This window comes from Paralichthys olivaceus, chromosome 7, assembly GCF_024713975.1.
Source record: "Paralichthys olivaceus isolate ysfri-2021 chromosome 7, ASM2471397v2, whole genome shotgun sequence".
Taxonomy (NCBI): domain Eukaryota; kingdom Metazoa; phylum Chordata; class Actinopteri; order Pleuronectiformes; family Paralichthyidae; genus Paralichthys; species Paralichthys olivaceus.
In genome coordinates this window covers 18370685-18391609 of record NC_091099.1, presented here as the reverse complement: position 1 = coordinate 18391609, position 20925 = coordinate 18370685, and the positions used below count along the sequence as shown (strand labels likewise).

The 20925-nt window shown below is 40.9% G+C and overlaps 2 protein-coding genes across 7 annotated transcripts in view; one reads left to right on the top strand and one right to left on the bottom strand.

Moving 5' to 3' along the window:
* nell2a (neural EGFL like 2a) overlaps positions 1-6002 on the top strand; it is an 82716-nt gene extending 76714 nt beyond the window's left edge. For both annotated transcript variants that reach the window (XM_069528731.1, XM_069528730.1), the window contains 2 exons: positions 2784-3008; positions 5204-6002. In XM_069528731.1, coding sequence (XP_069384832.1) covers positions 2784-3008; positions 5204-5245 — 267 coding nt within the window. In that variant the 3' untranslated portion in view covers positions 5246-6002. The remainder of the gene's footprint in view (positions 1-2783; positions 3009-5203) is intronic.
* A 5906-nt stretch (positions 6003-11908) lies between these two features.
* Positions 11909-20925, bottom strand: part of tmem117 (transmembrane protein 117) — a 46905-nt gene continuing 37888 nt past the window's right edge. For all 5 annotated transcript variants that reach the window (XM_020078526.2, XM_069528469.1, XM_069528468.1 and 2 more), the window contains 2 exons: positions 16937-17066; positions 11909-15806 (listed from right to left, as the gene is read on the bottom strand). In XM_020078526.2, coding sequence (XP_019934085.1) covers positions 15145-15806; positions 16937-17066 — 792 coding nt within the window. In that variant the 3' untranslated portion in view covers positions 11909-15144. The remainder of the gene's footprint in view (positions 15807-16936; positions 17067-20925) is intronic.

The following is a 20925-nucleotide window of genomic DNA, read 5'->3' as shown; positions in this document are numbered from 1 at the left end:
AGATTGGTTTTCATCTCGTAGCAGAAGAAAGGAGAGAGGATGATTAGTGCCATTTTTGAAAGAATTCAAAAGACCCTCTGCAATTTTTGTCTGCTGTGATGGAGTTATACATTTCAGTGAAGGTTAAGAGAACAGGAGGTTTGTGTCTTAAGAGTGGGAGGGTGTAACAGTGTGTACCATCTGTGTGTGTGTGTGTGTACGTTTCTTGATTGATGAGTATTTGCTGCCTGTGTGTTTCTGTGGCTTTGAGTGTCCTCTGCGTGCACTCCTATTTCTCACACTAAACAAAAATAACATTGTGTACTTTTTCACAGTAACACGCACATGCTGCCCCCCCCCCTCTTCCGTGTGTATCTTTAATAGGTTTACACAGTGTGGCTGTTCCATCAGCGGGGAAGCATTCCAGAAGTGTTCCCCAATCAACTTGACACAAGCAATAAATCCTTCTACCTGTGACGCCCCTCTCACTTTACAGCTCTATGCATATTAAATGCTAATGTCATGCTTTACATTCTGCCGCATGGCCTCGTCTCACCCACACTCAGCTTCAACGCACACCCACACCAGTGTCACCCCTTCTGTTCAGTGACTCACAAATCATATTCTCCCCCCCACATCCCACCCCACACACACACACTGTTTGTTGCTTCCAAAGATCAGCCGTACTCGTGGCTAATGTAACTTGGCTGCACTCTGACAGATTTATGGTCTGAGAAGAAAACAGCGATGCCATTTCCTTCCTCCTCTCCCCGCCATTGTAACGCTGTCCAGATGCCCAGTACCCAAGGGCTGATTTCTGGATTTCTTACAGAAAACCATTACAGAGAAGCTTGAAAATCACTGCTCAGCTGAGAGGCAGCGGTGGTGGTGGGGAAGCACAGTCGGCTGAAAATGGGTTCGCTAGGCTTCACTCCCGCTCTCGCTGTCTGCACTTATATGTTGACACAAGCAGACACAAACATATTTGGGAACATGCTGCCCGTCGCAGCAGCAGAGCTCACACAAACACACAACATTAGAGGATACAGGTATGGATACATGTGTACACACGCATGTACTCATGTTTGAGAATGTAGGCACACCTGTCACCACAGCAACATATCTCTCACATCGTTTTCATGCATCCACGCAAACGCACATAAAAGTCCATCAATTAAAGATGCAGAGACACACGCGAGGTGCAGCACCAGCAGCCAAAGAGCAGCTCTTTGATAGGGCGAGGGCCGCTGTGCGATACCGCGCATTTCCAGTGGCGTGAAATGAACCTTGAATGCTGCTACACTTAGCAGAGCCATGGCCATCCAGGCTCAGCGGGGGCCTTAAAATACACAGTGACAGCAGGCGGACGGCCAAAATAGTCTCCCAAGACCGAGATGTGAATCCTCCTCTGAAAGGCGTGCAAACATTTGAAATCAAGAGCGTGGCCTTTGCAGACGGTGCACACCTGGGCCACTTTGCGATTTGCTATCTTGTTAAATCACCAGAAGATCAGAGCATTGAGTTCCCGAGCGTCTGTAGGTCAAGGCACAGGAAAGAATGGAGCGCACTAATTCCCAGCCAAAGATAAATGTCACTAGATTTTAATATCCTGGAGGCATTTTGTGCCATCGCACACATCCTTACATCTGTCCATGTGAAGGCACTCATGTTAAATTGCAGTGGGATACCGTGGACACTGATTGAATCCAGATGAAAACGATAACCTCCTGAAATATCAGAAAGCAAATGAAATCACCGGCTTCAGTTTCACTTGGATCAAAGGAACACGCCACAGTTGTTCTGTTCGAACGGCAAAAAAAGAAGCTGATTGTGCGGCAAATCTCTTTCTCCTTTGTGTTCACAGGCCACATCTGCATAAAGGGACAAATATGACTTCTCCCTTATCGCAGTGTGGGAAAGATACCGAGTCTGCGCTTGGTGTCTCCCTCTGGCTACAGTCAAAGATTTTTACCCCACTTCAGATGTTTATACACTACATGGAGGCAGAGAGTGGGCATTAGCGCTACGTGAGCCACTGCTTTATAGCCAGGCTAATTTACAGCAACATTTCTGAAATGCTGAGCCGCACGATTTTCAGTGATATTAAATATCCGCAGCATCAAGCCTCTTGTACCTTTATATGTGTGTGTGTGTGTGTGTGTGTGTGTGTGTGTGTGTGTGTGTGTGTGTGTGTGTGTGTGTTTGTGTGTATGAGTGTATGTGTGCGTCTTTTGTATCTCCTTGTGTGTTTGAACATATAAATTCCGGGCTCATATTTCATGCTGCATTAAGGCGTGAAGCAGAAAACGCTCACGGATGACAGCGTAAGCAGAAGTGGGTCAGGCCAGAATGATATAGCATTACAGCGGATAGGATTTGTAGAGTTGGTCAAAATATATTTACGACACGTTTTCTCAGGCCAAGAAAAAATGGCAGCAGGAGAAAATCCAATAAGGCTTTCTGTGCTAAAAGTTAGCTGAAAGATTAATAGAGGGACAACAAGAGACGGGGACTAGAACAAGTCAATTAAAACGCTGGAGCATTTACCTCCACGGTCTGAAAAATAAATGCTGACTGTGTCGGAAGATTGCTCCGCTCATCTATATTTTCTAGGTACCTTAACAACTTTCTTTTTTTTCCTGCTCCCTCTAGCATGCAAATAGAAAGCATCAGGGGAAAAATGGTTATTTTAAAGAGTCACTGTTTTTGCATTAGACAATGCAAAAGTGGGTGAGCAGTGATTATTTTTAACTTTCCCTCCTCTCTGTCTGTCTGTCTCCAATGTTCCCCCTCCACCTTCGCAGCAAGGGCAGGTGGACTGCTGGCCTCTGCCGTGTCCACCAGTTGACTGTGAGTTTACTGTGGTGCCCGAGGGCGAGTGCTGTCCCCGCTGTGTCACCGACCCCTGCCTGGCCGACACCATCCGCAACGACATCACCAAGACGTGCACGGACGAGCACAACATCTCCCGCTTCAGTGGCTCCTCCTGGATCAAACATGGCACCGAGTGCACTCTGTGCCAGTGCAAGGTAAGGTGCCAGCCCTGCAGGCAGCCCTGAGACGGCAAATTACAAAAATGTTAGTGTTTTCAGACACTGTGGTGCAGACTTTACCTCTGTTACACATGGTGATAAATAAAACATATGCACATATAGGATACAGTTTATGTATTAACAAAGTTATAGATGTGACAGATGCTGTTTTCTGTCAGAGAATATAATAAATAAAAGATATGATGATCCATTGGAGAATTATTGGCTTTCAAATGAAAAAGTCATGTGATGTGTCCCATGTGCCATTTATATTTCTCAGTAGTTTGACATTTTGGAAAATTCACTTATTGGTTTTATGCTCCTTCCCACTACTGTACCTGTGGCCCAATTTGGGGAACGCCTCTTCGGAGGAAGTGGTCTATGCAGTTTAGGAGGAAACAGCCTTCTTTGGCCGTATAGACGACTTAGGCCAAACCAAAATGAGACGGTCTGGTCTCCAGAGAATGTCCAGGATTTGCATCTCCAGCCTTTACTGCTGCTTCCTGGCAACAGCGCTACATTTGGCTACACTTTAAAAAATTTTGGTTGAATTTAAATGTGATATTAAGATTTAAAAGTGTTATTATCTGACATTTCAGTCTTATCGCTTGCTGCTGCCATTATCCCTTTGTAAAACAGATTCTCACTGAAACACAATGAATCCTGGGATAGGTTGGCCCTGAGAAGATCCACTCATTGGAGCTTTCGCTGATCAGGGTAGAAAGGACGCTTTGGTTGGCCATATTTGAAGGAGCCTCTGAATTGAGACACAGCTATTATCTGTCTACCACAGCCAGCAGCCAGTTAACATAACTTTATATAAAGACCTGAAACTCGTAAGCTCATTATATTATACATTATGTCCCTCATTATGTCCGTACAAATACCTGTGTCATAAAAAGTACTAAAAGTGTAAAAATAATGGGAGTTATAACTACCTGAAGTCATTGCCTGTTGCCTGGCAACCTCACAGCAATGAAAAGTTGGCTGTTTTCATGTATTAAACTAATGCTGGCCATGTGATGGCTGTAATTCCATATTGTACGGATATTTTATATTTTATCATGTTTTATTGATCTTTCTAGCTCTTTCTCAGACAAAAAGCAATATGCATATTTCAGGGAATGTAGAACAAGCAGACATGTTTATACATGCAGTCCTTACAATGTATGGAGCCTCAGACTGTCTTATCTAGATAACTGGGCCACACTCATATAATTGGTTCTAGTAAATCAGGTGGAGTTTGCTGCCCTCCAGAACTTTTTGTTTTTAAGAGTTGTGGAGTTTTGTAGAATAATCACAGAGAGTGAACTATGCGAACAACCACTCCATTACCTGTTGTGAGAACAAATTGTTTTCCCAGCTTCAGCACTAATCCAGCGGCAGCCCCGACTGACTCCGTATCCAGAGTCTTGCCTGGCAATGATCTCCACATATTGGACAGAGGACAGCAGCAGTCAAAGATTTAGATTGAATTCAAATGAATTAACTCAGACAAAGGACACTTTCACACCTACCTTGTTTGTTCTGGACATTCAGACTTGTCAGTTTAGCCTGAACCAGAGAAACAGGTGTGAAGGGTGCCTCAGACCAACAGACCAAAGTGTAGTCCAACCAATGGGGGATCTTGGTCTGGAACAAACTGAACCATGCTTTGGTTTGTTTACAGCATGGAAACACTTTGGATGGATAGTTTGGACTTCATACCAATTGCAGAAAGTTTATTTGGCACATTTGAACTAGTGTCAAGTACTATACCTTTAGTTGATGATTGTGGTAATGAAACAATTATGATATTACCGTAGCAACAAGAAAAAAAGATTAAACAAAAGATATACACCTTCAGATAAGAGCATGCCTTTAGTGATTTTGAACCTTGTCCCTTTGGTGATATAACACATCGTGCCCTGTCCCTGCAAACCTTCAGACAACCAGGGAGTTTATCAGCCTCCTAAATTTAAAGCAGAAGGACTCTGACCATTGGCATCTGTAGTCTCAGTAGAATGTATCACCACGTTGGATCGCTCGGTACAGACATTACGCCCGGAGGAATCCTAAATGCCAAACTGAGTCAGTATGCTGCAGCACCGTCTCCACCTGGAAGTATTATCAGTGGAACTTCAAATGCATATTTGCCTGAGGTTAAAGTGTGACGATAATCCACTCATGTGTGTCTTCTCTCTCCTCTACAGAATGGACACATCTGTTGCTCAGTGGACCCCATGTGCCTTTAGTCCTGGCAGATCTGAAGGCACCTGTACAGTGTTTTCCATGTAAAAAAAACTAAAAATAGTATCACCGCCCCAATGTCTCTTCACTCTCCTCCTCACAGGCGTGGGTCAAACAGTGTTTGCATATTAGGATTGGAGTTAGTGCTAAACCAGATGGATGGGAGTAACTGACCATATAACTTCACATTGTAGGATACAGACAAATGTACAAATTTACCCTTCAGGTACTTTTCCGCTGGTTTCATTTGACTATATTCTACATGGTGATCTCCACCCACCTGGTACCTCATTGAAAAGCATTAAAAGTGTTTTGGCAAATACTCTTGTGACCCGCGTCTGCCTCCTAAACTCTTCTTTATACCAAATGCAAATCTATATCATACCAAACAGACGATGGACTACAGTTCCCTCAAACCCACTCTCTCTCTGTTCCGTCTCAACACGTAGAGTGAACCTTTAAGGATCACATTCCCCTCCCACTCTGAATCATCGCCACATGAATCTGTAAGATATTACTATTACTGGCATGACTGTGCTTGATGTCCAGACATTTTTGCTGATTTCTAAATTCTTAATGATGATGATGATACCTTAGGTAGAGTACAGGCCGTTAGCATAAGGTTTCGTTGAAACATTTATGAGTCGTCTATATTATGTGGTGCTTTGTAGATTTTGGTTCCATTTCTCTTTTTTGTAATTTTTTTTCTTTCCAAGCTTGTTATTGTGTAATAGTGGAATAAAGTATTTCTGTTTACATTTATCTCGTGACTTTGGTTTATGTAATCATTTGAGAATAAGAACTCATTTACTTAGCTACATATGAATATTTGGTCCCATTCATTGTCAGGTGGTGCGGTCGGTAGCTTGTCACCTCACAGCAGCAAGCTTCTTGGTTCAATTCCCGGTTCGGTTAGTTTGCCTTTGCCTATAGTCTAAAGACAAGTCTTAGCATAAATGGTAATGACATGATGGCGACCTGCCCGCCTCTCGACCAACATCAGCCCGTTTCTGTTATTTATTTATGCTGATTATCTTTAATCACTCTACAGAAGGTTGTTCTATAAATGTCATTTGGCAACACTTTTATAAAAAGAAATGTTAATTAGTCATATCAGAAGTTTGTGGCATTGCTGTTTTTATAGGATGTGAATATTTCTTCTGTCACTTTCCATCATCACACAAGTGAAATATGTTTAAAACTGTGTTTCATAAAGGATTATCAATATTTACAAGAATTTACAGACCTCACTATCTTGGCCGATCTAAATTAATCAATCAATCAATCAAACTTTATTTGTATGGAGCCTTTCACACAGAAAGCAGTTCAAAGTGCTTCACAATTGACTGATGAGTCAAGAATAAGACAAAACAAAAAATAAAGCTAACAGTGTGATATCATAAAACAGATTTCAAAAGCTAAAATAATAAAACCAATTTAATTAGAATTAACACAGGGGAACATACTAAATAAACATACAGGTCCTGAGAAACACAATTTCATTCCACTGTGCTTTACAAATATGGTTGGAATGACATAAATAAACTTGAGACTTGAAACTTGGAATAAAACACGAACTAATAATATTAAGTAGTCTTAATATTTAACCAGATATTCTATGGTTAATACTGTAAAGTGAGTATAATCACTGATCCAGTATGAGCGTAGCTCCACGATGTGGACTTTAAAAGAGGCTCCTTGTATTGAATCCACTACAAAATCTCTATATTTGTACGCACTCTCTCAGTTGTAGCTCACAGAGTCTCCTCCTGCCTACCTTTTTTTATTCTGAGCCTTTGAAGATGGTAGTAACGCTTGTATCACAGAAGAGCACTTACAGCTCCTAATATAATTATCTATCAGTTCACAGCCAGACAAATGAGTTGAGCCCAGAGATGGCTTTATTTCCCTGTGGAGCAGAATCTCTCCTACCGGCTGATTCCCTGACTCTGCCTCGCAGCTGCTTAGACTAATAAACACACAGTGTAATGTGGCCCGTTTATATTCCGATGTACTCTCAGCTCACTTGAGCTTCGTCTACACCTCTCTCCCTTCCCAAAAAACTTTTTACCTCATGTACTCCGAACTCGTCTCTGAGTTGAAAGATAGGACAGGGGACAAGGGGCAGCGGGCAGTGGCAGTTCACAGCGGCCACTAGTAGGTTGGCAAGGGCACCATCTGGCCTGACTGCTTTGGTCCAGTGGCTCCTACAGTAGCTGGTGGTGGCATGAAGCCAGTGGGCACCTAAGTAGTGGTAGCACAGCAGGGCAGCGTGGTCCTCCAGCTGGCTTCTAAATGTCCAATTTTCCATGGCAGTGCTGAACCCTCTGCAACAGATGCTCAGACCCACGGGGAGCCCACTTCACTGCCTGTCCTATATCCATTGTTAATGACCGCACATAACATTGTGATTGTGGCCGAAGAAGCCAGGCAACAGATGAAAAGTCACTTTTACTTGAGCGGGGGAGCTTGAATTGAAAAAATGAACGAGAAATATTTTCTGTGGTATGATTTTTTTTCTCTGTCCTTCAAATGGTTCTAATTGGTCTGCAACATTCACCCGATGTTGGAGGAGTTTCTATGGAGAGAAATTATTTCTGTCAAAGAGAGAACAGGAGCATGCAATTACTCAGAGTACTCCTGTTTTGACTTGGCATTTACCATCTTCGCAGGAAGCAGTGGGCGATCTTAGCGGGCATGAGAGGGGGGTGCCGTCACCCTTGTTAGCAAAATGACCGAAATGCATGTAGCTGCAGAGAGAGAGAGAGCAGGGGCAGAGAAGTTGTTTAGTTGAATATGTAAATCTCGTCTGCCTGACTCTTTTAGGACGTGTGTGTGTGTGTGTGTGTGTGAACAGTGTGCTCTACAGTCGATAACTTTGTGTCCCAGATTTAACTGTGGCTGCAGCTGAAACTTAAATATTCAGGATAGTCACCATTTATCAGGAAGCGACTTCAACCAGATCTGCACCTGTCGCTGAAACTTGATATAACTAAACTATATGAGGGAAAAAAAAATATATATATATATATATATATATATATATATTAACTTCTACTATAATGAACAGGATGTGCTTTTTCAAATCAAGCAAATTATCCAGATCTTAAATGTGCTTTTTTTCTTGTATTGTCAGTTAAATTGTGAAAGATTATTTCATGATCAATGATAATTTCATTACTTAGACTTAGCTCTAAATAAATAATAATATGAAGTTTCATAAATATCTTCATTTAAAGGTCCAGTGTGTAAGATTTAGGTGAAAGGGAACTATTGGTTGATGTAGAATAATTTAATTTGTTTCATCTAAATTGTATGAATTGTAGTTTTCTTTACCCTGGAAAAGAACCTTCATATTTAAATACTTTATATTTACATCGATGGGGTCCTCTGGAGGCTGTCATGTTTTTTTACATTAGTCCAGACTGGACAAACTAAACACCATTTGAGTTTTTATGAGAACTGAAGGTCCCACAGGTTCTATTTCATGTTTGGAAGGAGAGAGTGAGGTGAGGGGCGTTCAGCTGCAACATGAAATTTCACCACAAGATATCACAAAATTCTACACACTGTACCTTTAAGGTTAACTTACTTTTTCTTTCTACCGCCTTCATCTGCATGATATACTCTACCACTTTGGCTACAGGGTGTTCTGTCATTATCAGGATTTCAAACTCCATCTGCGGAGGAAGGCAGTACAGCTAAAAGCTCAAGAGAAAGTCTCACATGTCCAGTGCCTTAGGTTAGGATTTGTATTTAAATGTTGCAACAATCTTTATCTCACAGCACCTTTATACTTTGTTGTCAATTTGTTCCTGTTTCAATAATTTGTCCAAATAATCTGTCAGTACTAAAAAGTTCTTCCAACGAAGTTTCCAAAGACAAAAACTGCATTTCACTCTTAGAGAAAATGGGTTTTTCATGAGTTCTGTTGTTCAATATTCACACCTTGACACTCCCATACGCTTTGGTATTCTTGTATCTCACGTCTCCTCGAGTGGAATACGCTACCAACAGAAATTACATTTTGCACAGACTTTGCATTGACTTCCATTCATTGTGGAAAGCCCAACCAAAATTTCATCCCTACACTTAACCATGACCAATTCATGCCTAACCCTAACCTAATCACAATTCACATCGTAACCATAACCTCAACCAGGACCTCTGAAATGATGTGCTGCCTCATTAGGACTGAACTTTGGTCCCGATGAGGATTTCTAGTCCTGACAAGGTCCTGACACACACACACACACACACACACACACACACACACACACACACACACACACACACACACAGGCAATTATTATTAATCACTAAATGTAGCTCATTTTTTCAATAGTGGATTAACTCCTAACATGTATCACATGCTGCTCGAGTCCTTGCATCATTCCAGCAGGTCAGCAGCTGATCTAAATTTCGACCGATAGATTCGTCACTTAATAATTATCCCTTTAACCCACTGAGGAATAGAGGCAGACATCATTATCACGAACCCATGTCTGGAAAGTTGCTCCTCCAAGAGAGTTGTTGGATGTGTTGAGAGATTTATCTGACCCACGAGTTCCTCTGTGACGTATCAGAAATCTGCAGAGGGAATTGCTGATGAATTTGGCCACTGGGGACAGAAACCATCTCGGGCTTGGTGAAGGGACGGACGGAGGGTGGGGGTGGGGGGGGGACTGACTACCTGGCTGGGACTGACTTCACTGATAAATTTCACAGGCTCTCCCAGAGCCACAGAGCTGTCAGCACAGAGTGATGGGCCAAGCCAGGACGTGACGCGCTGATCTAATTGGAGGATAGCTCAAAGACAGTAGAGGAGATTCCAGTCTGTAGCTGCTCTTTCCTCCTCTGGGGTTTTTGTCTGGTTATATTTAGAAGGTACAGCACTAGCAGTGAAATTTCTTTTGTCAAAAAAATGTCTGTCTTGATTCTGTGATAAAAGATGAAAGCATTGACCCAATAGTAAATAATGTGGCAAAAATAAAGTCCTAAAAATAAATGTGATTAAAGGCAGATTGAAATCGACCATGAATACTACCAACACAAATGCATCCACTGCACAGGGGAAGTAGTCGATGCACCCGCAACACAACATGGCCATCAGGCTCCAATACACTCACAAACATTTATAAAACTCCAGTTTTGATGTGTTCTGTCAATTACTGCATGGTCCTCCAAAAATCAATATCTCATTTCTCAGCTCAGTGGCAGACTTGGAAGAGGCCTCGGTCAAACAGCTAATACTCTCTGGCAATAAGATAGATTTTCCCAGACAAACAAAAGGAAACAGTAAGACCTCAGGTGTTTATACAGCTTTGTGGTTTTAATTTTTTTATATTTACCTTCATAAATTGAATGAAGCTCTTATTTAGGATAATTCACAGCGAGTGCTAAACCTTCACAGGATACATGTCCACTGATGATGGACTGCTGCAGAGATTAGACCGGTGGTATCATGGTCACAAGTTAGTCCATTTAACAGACGCTCCTTCAAATATCTGCCATGGCTGTCTCGTCTGTGCAGTGTATTCCCTCAAACCTCTGGTTCACACTCTTTTGGGTTTCAGCTTAAATAGTTGACTAGCCTATGTCTGTGAGATGTGATGTCAAAGTTACTTTCTCTTCTATTCTCAGATCATTTCCTCACAAATCACTGCTGGGCTAACAGCAGCATGCTAACATGCTCACAACGACAATGCTAATGTGCTTAAATGTTTAGCAGGTATCATACACTGTATATAAAGATGGAGGACATGACTGCTTCCCAAAAGTGAAGTCAAAGTGTTTTGATCGCCACCTGGTGGCTGGCTGCAGTATAGGTTAAACACCTGCCTCCTCTATGTTACGGGATTGGACATGGACCAAGTAAAAATCAAATTAAAGACAAAAATAAACATCATGATTGACGGCAGAGACTGACTCACAATTGGTCGAGCACATGTATCTGCTGTACCTTGCTACTGCGCTCCATCCCTTGAGCAATAGTCAAATACTTACTTAAATGTTCAAGATGGTGGCATTGGTATCAGGGATATTTTGGCTTCATTTTTGGATAATGAGTAGAAGAAGAGATGCTTCATCTATCTTTACATATATATATTTCACTCTGGACCAAACTAAAATATGCACCGTAGACCATAACTATCATTTTCAGCAGCAGAACCTGTTTTTTCTTCTTTCTTATCTTGCAATGATCTTGTAATCCCTCAGATTTATCTGACGTCCCCTCGGAGGGTTCCTATCACAAGCCTGGGAACCATTACCTTACAGCAATTCTGTGCGTGATAGGTCTTCCTCAGACTTTTTCAATCCAATCTCTAGCTCATTTACATGTATACCTGTTCTGTAAACAAATCCCGCAGGGGAACAAGACAAATAACAAATTCAAATAGTTTCTCACTGGCATAAATCACACAGTAGATAGGCTATGAGCAGGACTCATACTAATCTGAGCCAAGTGTCATGTGTATGCAAGCTACATATTCAAGTGTCCTTGTGAAATCGTATCATTATTTCTCATATCGCCCATATTAATTGAGTCAGCAGCTGCAAGAAACTTGACCTTAGCGGTTGCCTGGCAACAATTTCACAAGCATGTAGAAAAATGTAATAAAAAGAGGGAACTTTTCTCACTGGGAATTACATGACGAGATCAACAATTATGTATAGTATTTAACAAATGTATTAAATTTATTGGTAACACAAGGTTCAACAGACATTCAGTACACTGAGCAAACACTGAAAGGAGATTTCTGCTTGAAAAACACAAACACACAGGAACTAAAGAAAGTGTCAACACAATAAAAAGAAGGAGCAACAAAGACTCACTGTTAACCGAGACACATTACATGACATTTATATTAGACTCTCTTCAAGTCCTAAGAGGTTCTGCCCTTTGGTTTAACACTAATATCTAATGTCCTCATAGAGTTGTAATGTATGAAAGGATAATTACAGAACCAAGAGCTAGAAAACAATTATGCTAAATAAAATGACCTCTTCACAGAATGGCCTTTGTCAAAAACAATGTAGTAAACACTTCACAAGCCTGCAGTGCACAAACACACACACATGCACACACACACAAACACACACAATTTACACTATTAAGTATTTTTTGCATACACTAATAGACACCTATGCCCCCACGATGCACACACGGGCCCATTATGTATAGAGTGTGAAGAGTGCCCCTGAAATAATTATATAGAGTTTAACAGTGCTTCAGTGTAATTCATTAAATAATTAAGTGTACAATTTGAAGACATATTTATCTCTTAACCAGAAAACATCAGTTATTACAGCTCATCATTATACGTATTCCAGCTTGGAAGTATTTATAAATAATGTCAACCACTTCAATTTAAAGACGTGTCTCATTAATTAAAAATATTTAAGCTGTTTCTCATCTAAAAATGAAATCCAACCAAATCCCAAGAGCAGCAACAGGAGCTCTGATGGGCTCCAATAAATAGCAGTAGGCCAATCAGAGCTAGATTAGGGGGCACACATTTAAAATTATGATGTTGTCTTTAGAAATTGATTGATCATTAATTGAAAACTGTTAAAGTTACAGCAGCAAAATTAATTTCATGATAGACAATGATAGTCAAAAACATAACCCATGGAAGTGTCTTAAAAGTCTTCTTTGTAATTAATATTGCAATAAAATTATAAATTATAAAATCATTATTATTATTTTAATTGTGAATCATTACTTGAGAATATAAATGCCCATCCATTTATTAACTGATTATAACTTAGCACTGTAAACCTTTGAAGCATTCTGGTGGCAGACTCCAGGCTTCACTTCCCTGTACTGTTGGGGGAATGTTATATCTTCTGCGGGGAGACTTCAGCAACAAAGCAGGATAATTTGACAGTGAATAATGCTGAACAACATTTTCCTCAGGATCTGGGTTTTTGGGAGCAGTTATTTTTAGTAGGTTACTCTTTTTAGGGAAAGACTACAGCACATTACAATGTATAATCATGCAGAGTGTTGCAAGAGCATATATCATTCCACTCTGACTACCAGGCGTATATACACCGATCAGATTAGTGTACCAGTAATGTGATATCTAGTAAAAGTATTTTGCAATTTCAATTATTTTCCGATTGTTTGGCTCAATTGATGTATTTCTCATAAATTTTCTTTATATTTATATTTGACTTATATACAAAGATGGATGACGTGTCTCCACTTCCTCCCACTATGCAGAAATGAGGCCAAAATATCCCGGATACGAATACAGACATTTTGGAGCCAGTATCTGTACAGTAACGATCCACGTGCTTGACCAATTACGAGTCAGGCTCAGTTGTCAGTCATGTTTCACCCCGATTTTTAAAGCATCAAATAAGTAACTAAAGCCAAACCAATGCAAAAAATGAACACTCACTAAGAACTACCTCAAATGAAAGGAAAAACCCATTTGATGACCTATCCATCAACATGGAGGAGGCAGGGTTTATGGCTGATACTGCAGCCAGCCACTAGGTGGTGATCGAGGGGCTTTGGATTCACTATTGGGGATCTGTCATTTCTTCCATCTTTATATACAGTCTATGGTTAACATATATAATACAAAATTTGCAAAGTTTTGTAAACAGCACAATTTGTTAAAAACTATTATTTGGCATCTTTGGTTACTTATATATGTAAAGTACTTATTTATACATGACACACTTACATGGAAAAGTTAGTAATTTAGTAATAATTTAGTTGCACTTTATGGAAAAAAAATCAATCTTGACACTTTTTTGAACCAAAAATATTTGTATTTTAAAGAAATGGCACACCAAAAGAAAATAATGTCAAAAGGGAGCAACACTTTCAAAGCCAGTGTAAAGATAAAAGCTGCAGGTTTAAGTTGTGTTTGAAACCAAGGATATATGTTTTTACTGTAGGATGTTTCAAATAAATATTTTCCATGCATTTACCATGGCCGCAATACTGCTTCTAAAACTTTCAAGGTTTATCTAGACATAAAGAAGCCCTGAGCTTTGGAGCAAAAGCCTTCACCTGCACTTTAAATGCATGTTTATGCCAAGGGCAAAACCACCTTTCTCGCTCTGTTGGTATTCAGTCTTGGTGCAGCAGCCACATAAGCAATCATGAGGTGGGCTCATTTATTTGGTACTTGATCTCTGCTGATTGCATTTATTATCACTGCAACTAATATCAAGCGAGGGTGTATAAATAGATCATCAAAATATATTGATGTTCATATCAATCATATCATTTCTACAAGACTGATGCGTTTAAACTCGAGTAAGAGAGATGCCACATGAGAATAAATTAAAATGATGAAGTCTGACAATCAAATGAGGTAACAATTGTCCATGGAGTTTGAAAGCATATATAGAACATTAACATAAACATAGCAGACCATAACAGGGACATCTTCCATTTTGTTGTCTATAGTAGTATAGACAGTTATAATATGTTTCTGTCTGAATCATATCATATATAGGCACTAACTGTATCTGTAATACAGGTGTGATACGACTGTAGAAATACTCCTCTGATATAGGCACGGAAATAGTTACCATGACAAAGTTGAATTATGAAAATGCAAAACTGGAGTGAGCACCATGTCAGTTAGGTATTTGCATTCTGTTTTCATTTCCATCCTGATATGGAAATTGGTGCTGTATCTCTGGCTTTACGTTTAAAAAGTTGGTTTAGAAAAATATATCAATACAACTGCAGCAGCTGTCACATGAGCCTGGTGAATCTCACTTTGTCCTCCACTTGACTCTCATAACAAGTTGTGTTAACTTCTTTCTGTCTAATCAGAAGAAAAGCAACAACTCAACTCAATCTAGACGAGCCACATATTGATCCCTTGCTCAGCAGTTATATAGTTAAAAGTCTCATGAGTTCATAAGGTCATGGAGAAAGCTTGTGGACATCAAAAGAGACTGCTGGTTCCTCTTGGTCTGCACTGTCAATCACAATGCTTGGATGCGTCTCTTGGGTTTCCATGGAAATAGTCGAGTTTGTGGAGGGCGTCACTCCGAAATGTGGCTCGTCCACTGACAGAAGCATGGGCGTTCCCGATCGTCTCAAACTGTCGCTCATCGTCATATGTGTTTCCTCCGGTGTCACACCCATGTCCTTGCTGTACTCAGACGGCGACTTCCTCTTTATCCTCTCATACGATTTGTCTTGGTTTTCCGTGAAGGTCTCACTGTCCTGAAATCGCCCGAAGAGCCAGATAAAGAAACCAAAAAGGACGAAAGCCGCCAAGCTAGGGATGAAGGCCAGGCACTTGATGTCCAGGCTGGCTCCGACGTAGCGGCTGTGGAGAAACATGTCCCGCTCCACGTAGCTCAGGTTAGTGGCGGGGTTGATGTTGGTGGAGCGCCACTCGTAGGTGAGCGTGCTGTGGTTGAAGAGCCTAAGTGTTTCTGGTTCCTCCACTGTGTAGATCTTCTCACCAGGCCCGACATACTGACCGTATTCGTAGGGTTTGTAGAAGATCTGGTTTTTCCACATGTTAAGATCCAAAATCAGCACGAGGAAGATGATTCCGTAGTTGAACCACTTACCTGTAACGAGACGTGATGTATTTACATTAGAAACATACAGACAAGCGATGATTAACCATACACTGAAGTTTCTCTCCCTTGAAATTCAAAATATGGCTTTAGAACGCAGTGCTAGCAGGCTGGGTTAACACACGCCTAACTGCCCCTCCCATCTTCCCCCCCCCGACATATTTAACACACACGCAACATACTGATTAGCTTGCTAAAGCTGAATTACCTAATTTACAGCTCAAGCACATTTAAGTGTGCAGTTTCCCTTTAGTCAGATGTACGATAGTAGCCCACTCTAAACAACATTCAGAGGTCTGAGTCACACACACTGTCACATTCATTTATCAGGAGTCCCTCTCTCTTTGCATGTAGCTCATGCACCGAGACAGATAGATCCATTTGCAGGTGCTACTTCCTCTGCACTCTTCTAACGAGATCACTACATTACCACCAGACAGCTATCTCCCCAGTTAGACTGATAGCAGGCAGATGTCTCCCTGGGTATACGCCACATCGCTCCCTCCCTCTCCCCCAAGATATGTTGTTAATAAGCTTTTAGTTAAACCAATCACGTTGCACAGGAACCATTTCCATAATGCTTAATGGATATGCAATGCATTAGGGTTAACAACCTTTTGCGAATCACTGCGTGTTTGAAAAGCTTAACATTTGGAACAGGAACATTGGTTTTGCCTTCACTTGATGGTCGCGAGTCACCGTGTGCACACGGCAGAACAAGACAGAGAAACCAGGAGGATGGTTTTTAATGAGAGACACAGATGTGAAATAGGATGAGAGATGCGTCTCGCACGACAGGGAGGAATGTGATGAACAAGAAAAAAAGTTACAGCGGTGGAGGCACCTGTGTGCCACATCAGCTGCTCATGTTTTATAAATGCTGTGGTTTCACCATCAAACTGTTTCCCAACTGAGGAAAGTGGGAAAGTGGAGCAGCCACAGCAGTGTTCACAGTTCTCCTCAGAAATAGGCCAAAGTTACGTCTCCCTCGTGGACATTTTGTTTTATTTCTGCTACTTAATCAGTTTATGAATATGGGCGTTAGGAACTCTTCAGGAAAAGTAGATGAACTCGTCTTGAAACAATGAGATGATGCTGCTCTTTGTATGCGGCAGCCGTACCTGTGATGTGAATGTGATACTCCTCTTTAAAGATACGCTTGCAGACGGGGAGCTTGACCTTCACATGCGTTGTTGACATCCCTGGTAGATTCATTTCCAGGTCGCCCATGAAGTGAGGGAACTCCCAGTCCTGAAAAAACACACACACACACACACACACGCACACACGCTGAAGACAACTGAGCACATTTACATAACACACCAACATGACCGATGTCAGCCATGTATCATACTTTATTGGATGTCGGACACTTCACTGAATTCTCTCATATTAGCTGATATTAAGTCTCTGTGGAGTCTTTTCATACGCTGACTCGAGGTCAAACACGGTGCCAGCTGTTGTAGACAACACTGTGTTTACAGGCTGGTAGAGTGCACTAATGTGCACTGGGAATTCAACACGTCAAAACACATCAACAGGCACCCCAAACTGACATTTAGAAGCTGCCACTGCCCTGTGGTGTCACTTAGCTCTCTTTGCTGGGGATGTGGATATATTTGGTAGCTAGCGTCTTCACACACATTTTTTATTATTATTTATTATTAGTGAGGTAATGTCTTCATGCATTTGCTTGTATGCACATTGGGCATTATTCAGAAATAATGTGAATTTAATTTTACAGGTAAAATAAACTTTAGAGGGAAATGTTTCTAAAAATATCTTTGTATCTGTGTATCTCTAAAACATTACATTTCCATGAGCTGAGAGAACAATGCTGGTTTCAGTTAATTGGTGAAGAATGAGAGGGACAGTGTCATGACTCTCTGGACTTTGCCTCTTAGATGAAGAGTATTTTGGATATTTTTGTTTTGGATCTGTTTGAGGACTCTTTGGTTTGTGGACTTTTTGGTAAGTGGACTTTTCCCTGTGCTTCCTTGTGTTTGGGTTTGTGTTCAGTTGTTTCATTCCGAGGTCTGTGTTTCCTGTTTTATTTTGAAGTTCCTCGTGTGTCTCTACCTTGACTTCCTGTCTTTGTCCTGTTTCCCGCCCCTGTGATTGTCTGCTCCTCTTCCTCATGTGTTTCACCTGTGTTCAATCAACCCTGCCTCCCCTGTGTATATAAGTCTCTGTGCTTCCCTTTGTCTTTGTCGCCCCCCTGTCGTAATTCATTGTCCCTTATCTGTCACTCGTGACTTTTTCCTGTTCCTTGTGGGGTTTTTTTACCCCAGTGTTTTCCTGTTCATGGATTTGGGGATTTTGTCTTTTTGTAAGAACTCTACCTTTACTAAAGGAAACCTTTTGTGAGTTTACTTTGCTCCTGCCTTGCTTCTGCATTTTTATCCCACCTGCTCCTTAAACCGTAACAGACAGTAAATCATTGAGTTTATATAAAACATTGTTAGAGTCCGACCAATATGGATTTTTAAGGGCTGATGCCGATCCTGCAACGTATCAGCCTTTATATTTATATTTTATTAAATTGGCAATGATTTGTAAGATTTTATCAAGCCCTTATGACAAATAAATGTAATTGAAGTTTGATATTTTACAGATTAACCATACTTATAATTAACTATAAATAAAAATATAACACAAACACAACCATATATATAGAGAGAGAATATTTTCTGTAAAATGTAAACATGAGTCCACATCTCTTCTGTAAAATAAAATGTTTTATATTGGTGCATATCAGCAAAAAGCTCTTACCAACCAATATCATCTGTCCCCAGATATACTGTATATCAGTCAGCGTCTATAATAAGATTAATCTCGTTCCTAATTTTTTACCCAACATACTAACTTGCACTTTTTTTGTGAGCTGTAATCTAAACTGGACATGGTTCCTTTCATTAAAAAAAATCTTATGATAAGTAAATGCTGCAATTGTTTTATTTAGGCATAAATAATTTTTAAAAGTTTTGGTTACTATATATTTTTCATTCATTCATGTATATTCACTTATGTAATTGTAACTAGATACTTTGCATTATGAAAGCATGAAAATTAAATAGTAAACATGCGTGACATGAAAATCTCACACAGACCCAAAGAGAGGGGAAAAGTAATATTTCCTTCCACTGATCTGAATTAATCATCTCACAAATCAACCTTCACTAAAACAGAACAAATTTGCTGTACATTCACCTTCAGCTCCTGCACAGTGTGTTGCTGCATGTAATTACCGCATGCCTGCATCCACTATCCTCATGCGATCCAGAGTTGTCCCATGCCAATATCTATGTACAGCATAACAGCTTGGTGATGGCCCCCTGGATATTAATTAAAGCCTGCTCTGCTCTTCCATAGCTGCAGTATCTGTTGCTATAGTATTACCAGGCATGGCATTTAAACCAGGCACCTCACTCCCTACCACAAAGCAATGAGTCTCTGTAACATATACAGGAAGAGTGGGTCAGGGAATAATCTATATATGTAAATGTTCATGTGCATACACACAGTCAGCTGTAGATATGAAGTGAAACAGTACAATTATATGTGCAAATATATTTGAAAAAAGTAAAACCTTGCTTGGAGGCAAATCTAGACAGGTCATTAATTGAGGGAATTAATTAGTTTGAGAACAACAACACCCACCTTTTCTCATGGATGTAAGAGATTAACTATGGCACCCTGCGCTCCAAAGATGGAGGAGAATAAAGCTGTTGGGAAGAGCTGGATGAATTTTTATTGACTGGTGGAGCACAGTGATGGCCGCCAGCGGATGGCCTCTGTAACGGCGTAAGTTAACTCAAACTCATAAATAGCTGTAGTAAATGTTCTTGCTGTACACTGTGCAGAAAATGAGAAGGGCCCGTCGTAAACAAATTCGAGCGAGTGTGCAAGCAGGGGTATGATATAGCGCTGAGTTCAAGGGAGAGGGAGTCGCAGGTTCAGCTTGGCATGAGGAGTCAAACGGAGATGTCTAAACAGACACTTTGTGTTAATGTTCGGTCTGGAACGTGAGGACGATACGGTCAGGGAGGTGGAAAAAGCTGGACTAAGCAAAACAAGAGGGAAAAAGCATGAATATACTCCAGACTAAGCTGTTTCTATACATCTGCATAATTACAATAATTGAGTAAATGAATGAGAAAAACACCACAGTGCACAGTAATTACTGCCCAGAGCAGCCAGACTCCCTCCTTAAAATGACAAATTGTTTTATAAATAAGTCGAGGTATCACTTTCACTGGTACAGCTGCTGTAACACGTATCACCATGGGAATTAAGACAGTGCCGTTCTTTCCAGATTTCTGTGGAGAGCCGTGTTTGTAACACTAGAAGATGTTCTCTCCTGCAGTTGCAGGCTCTCAGTAATTAGCATAATCAACAGAGTATAAACGTGTATTTGGAGGACACCAAATGTTCGTCTCGCAACAAGCCATCTAATACCCATCAGCAAGGCGGAGTGAAATATGATCATTAAGTGTTTGGAGGAGACGAGTCGTGTTGAATTAGACTAGTCGCAGTCCAACCACATACATGATTGGCCTGCAGCTCTGGCTCCTGACTAGTGGGCATGAAAAAAAATCTTTTCCTCAATCTCAGTCTCCTCATACACACTTATGAGTTGCATTTTTTTTCCCCCCCAGACAAACACATTTACATATTCATGAGCCACTGACACAGGCTTTATTGATGTATGCTCTCCTGTGGGAGGGAGGACATTGCGAAAGGGTGAGGGGAAAAAAACGAGGGGAGAAAGAGAAAGTGAGAAAAACTCCAATCTTGTGAGTCATCATTAAAGAAAATAAACTAGGCTCACGAGGGAATAAGGGAGGGAGTGGGTGAGTTCATCGCCAAAGCCTGGGAAAGAGGGTGGGGGGTGGGTGCAGAGCGTTGAGGAGTAAACAACAGTTTGTGTATCTATAGATGAGTTGGTGTGAGTGTGTGTGTGTGGGTTAGTGTCCGTGCCAGCTGAAAGTGATCAAACACCCGTCTCATTGCTCTGTGCCGCAGTGCCCCATTGATGAATAGGATTTTAGGAGGGGCGGGTGTTGGGGGCTGGCAGGATGGGTAGGGGAGTAAGCCAAGAGATGTCCCA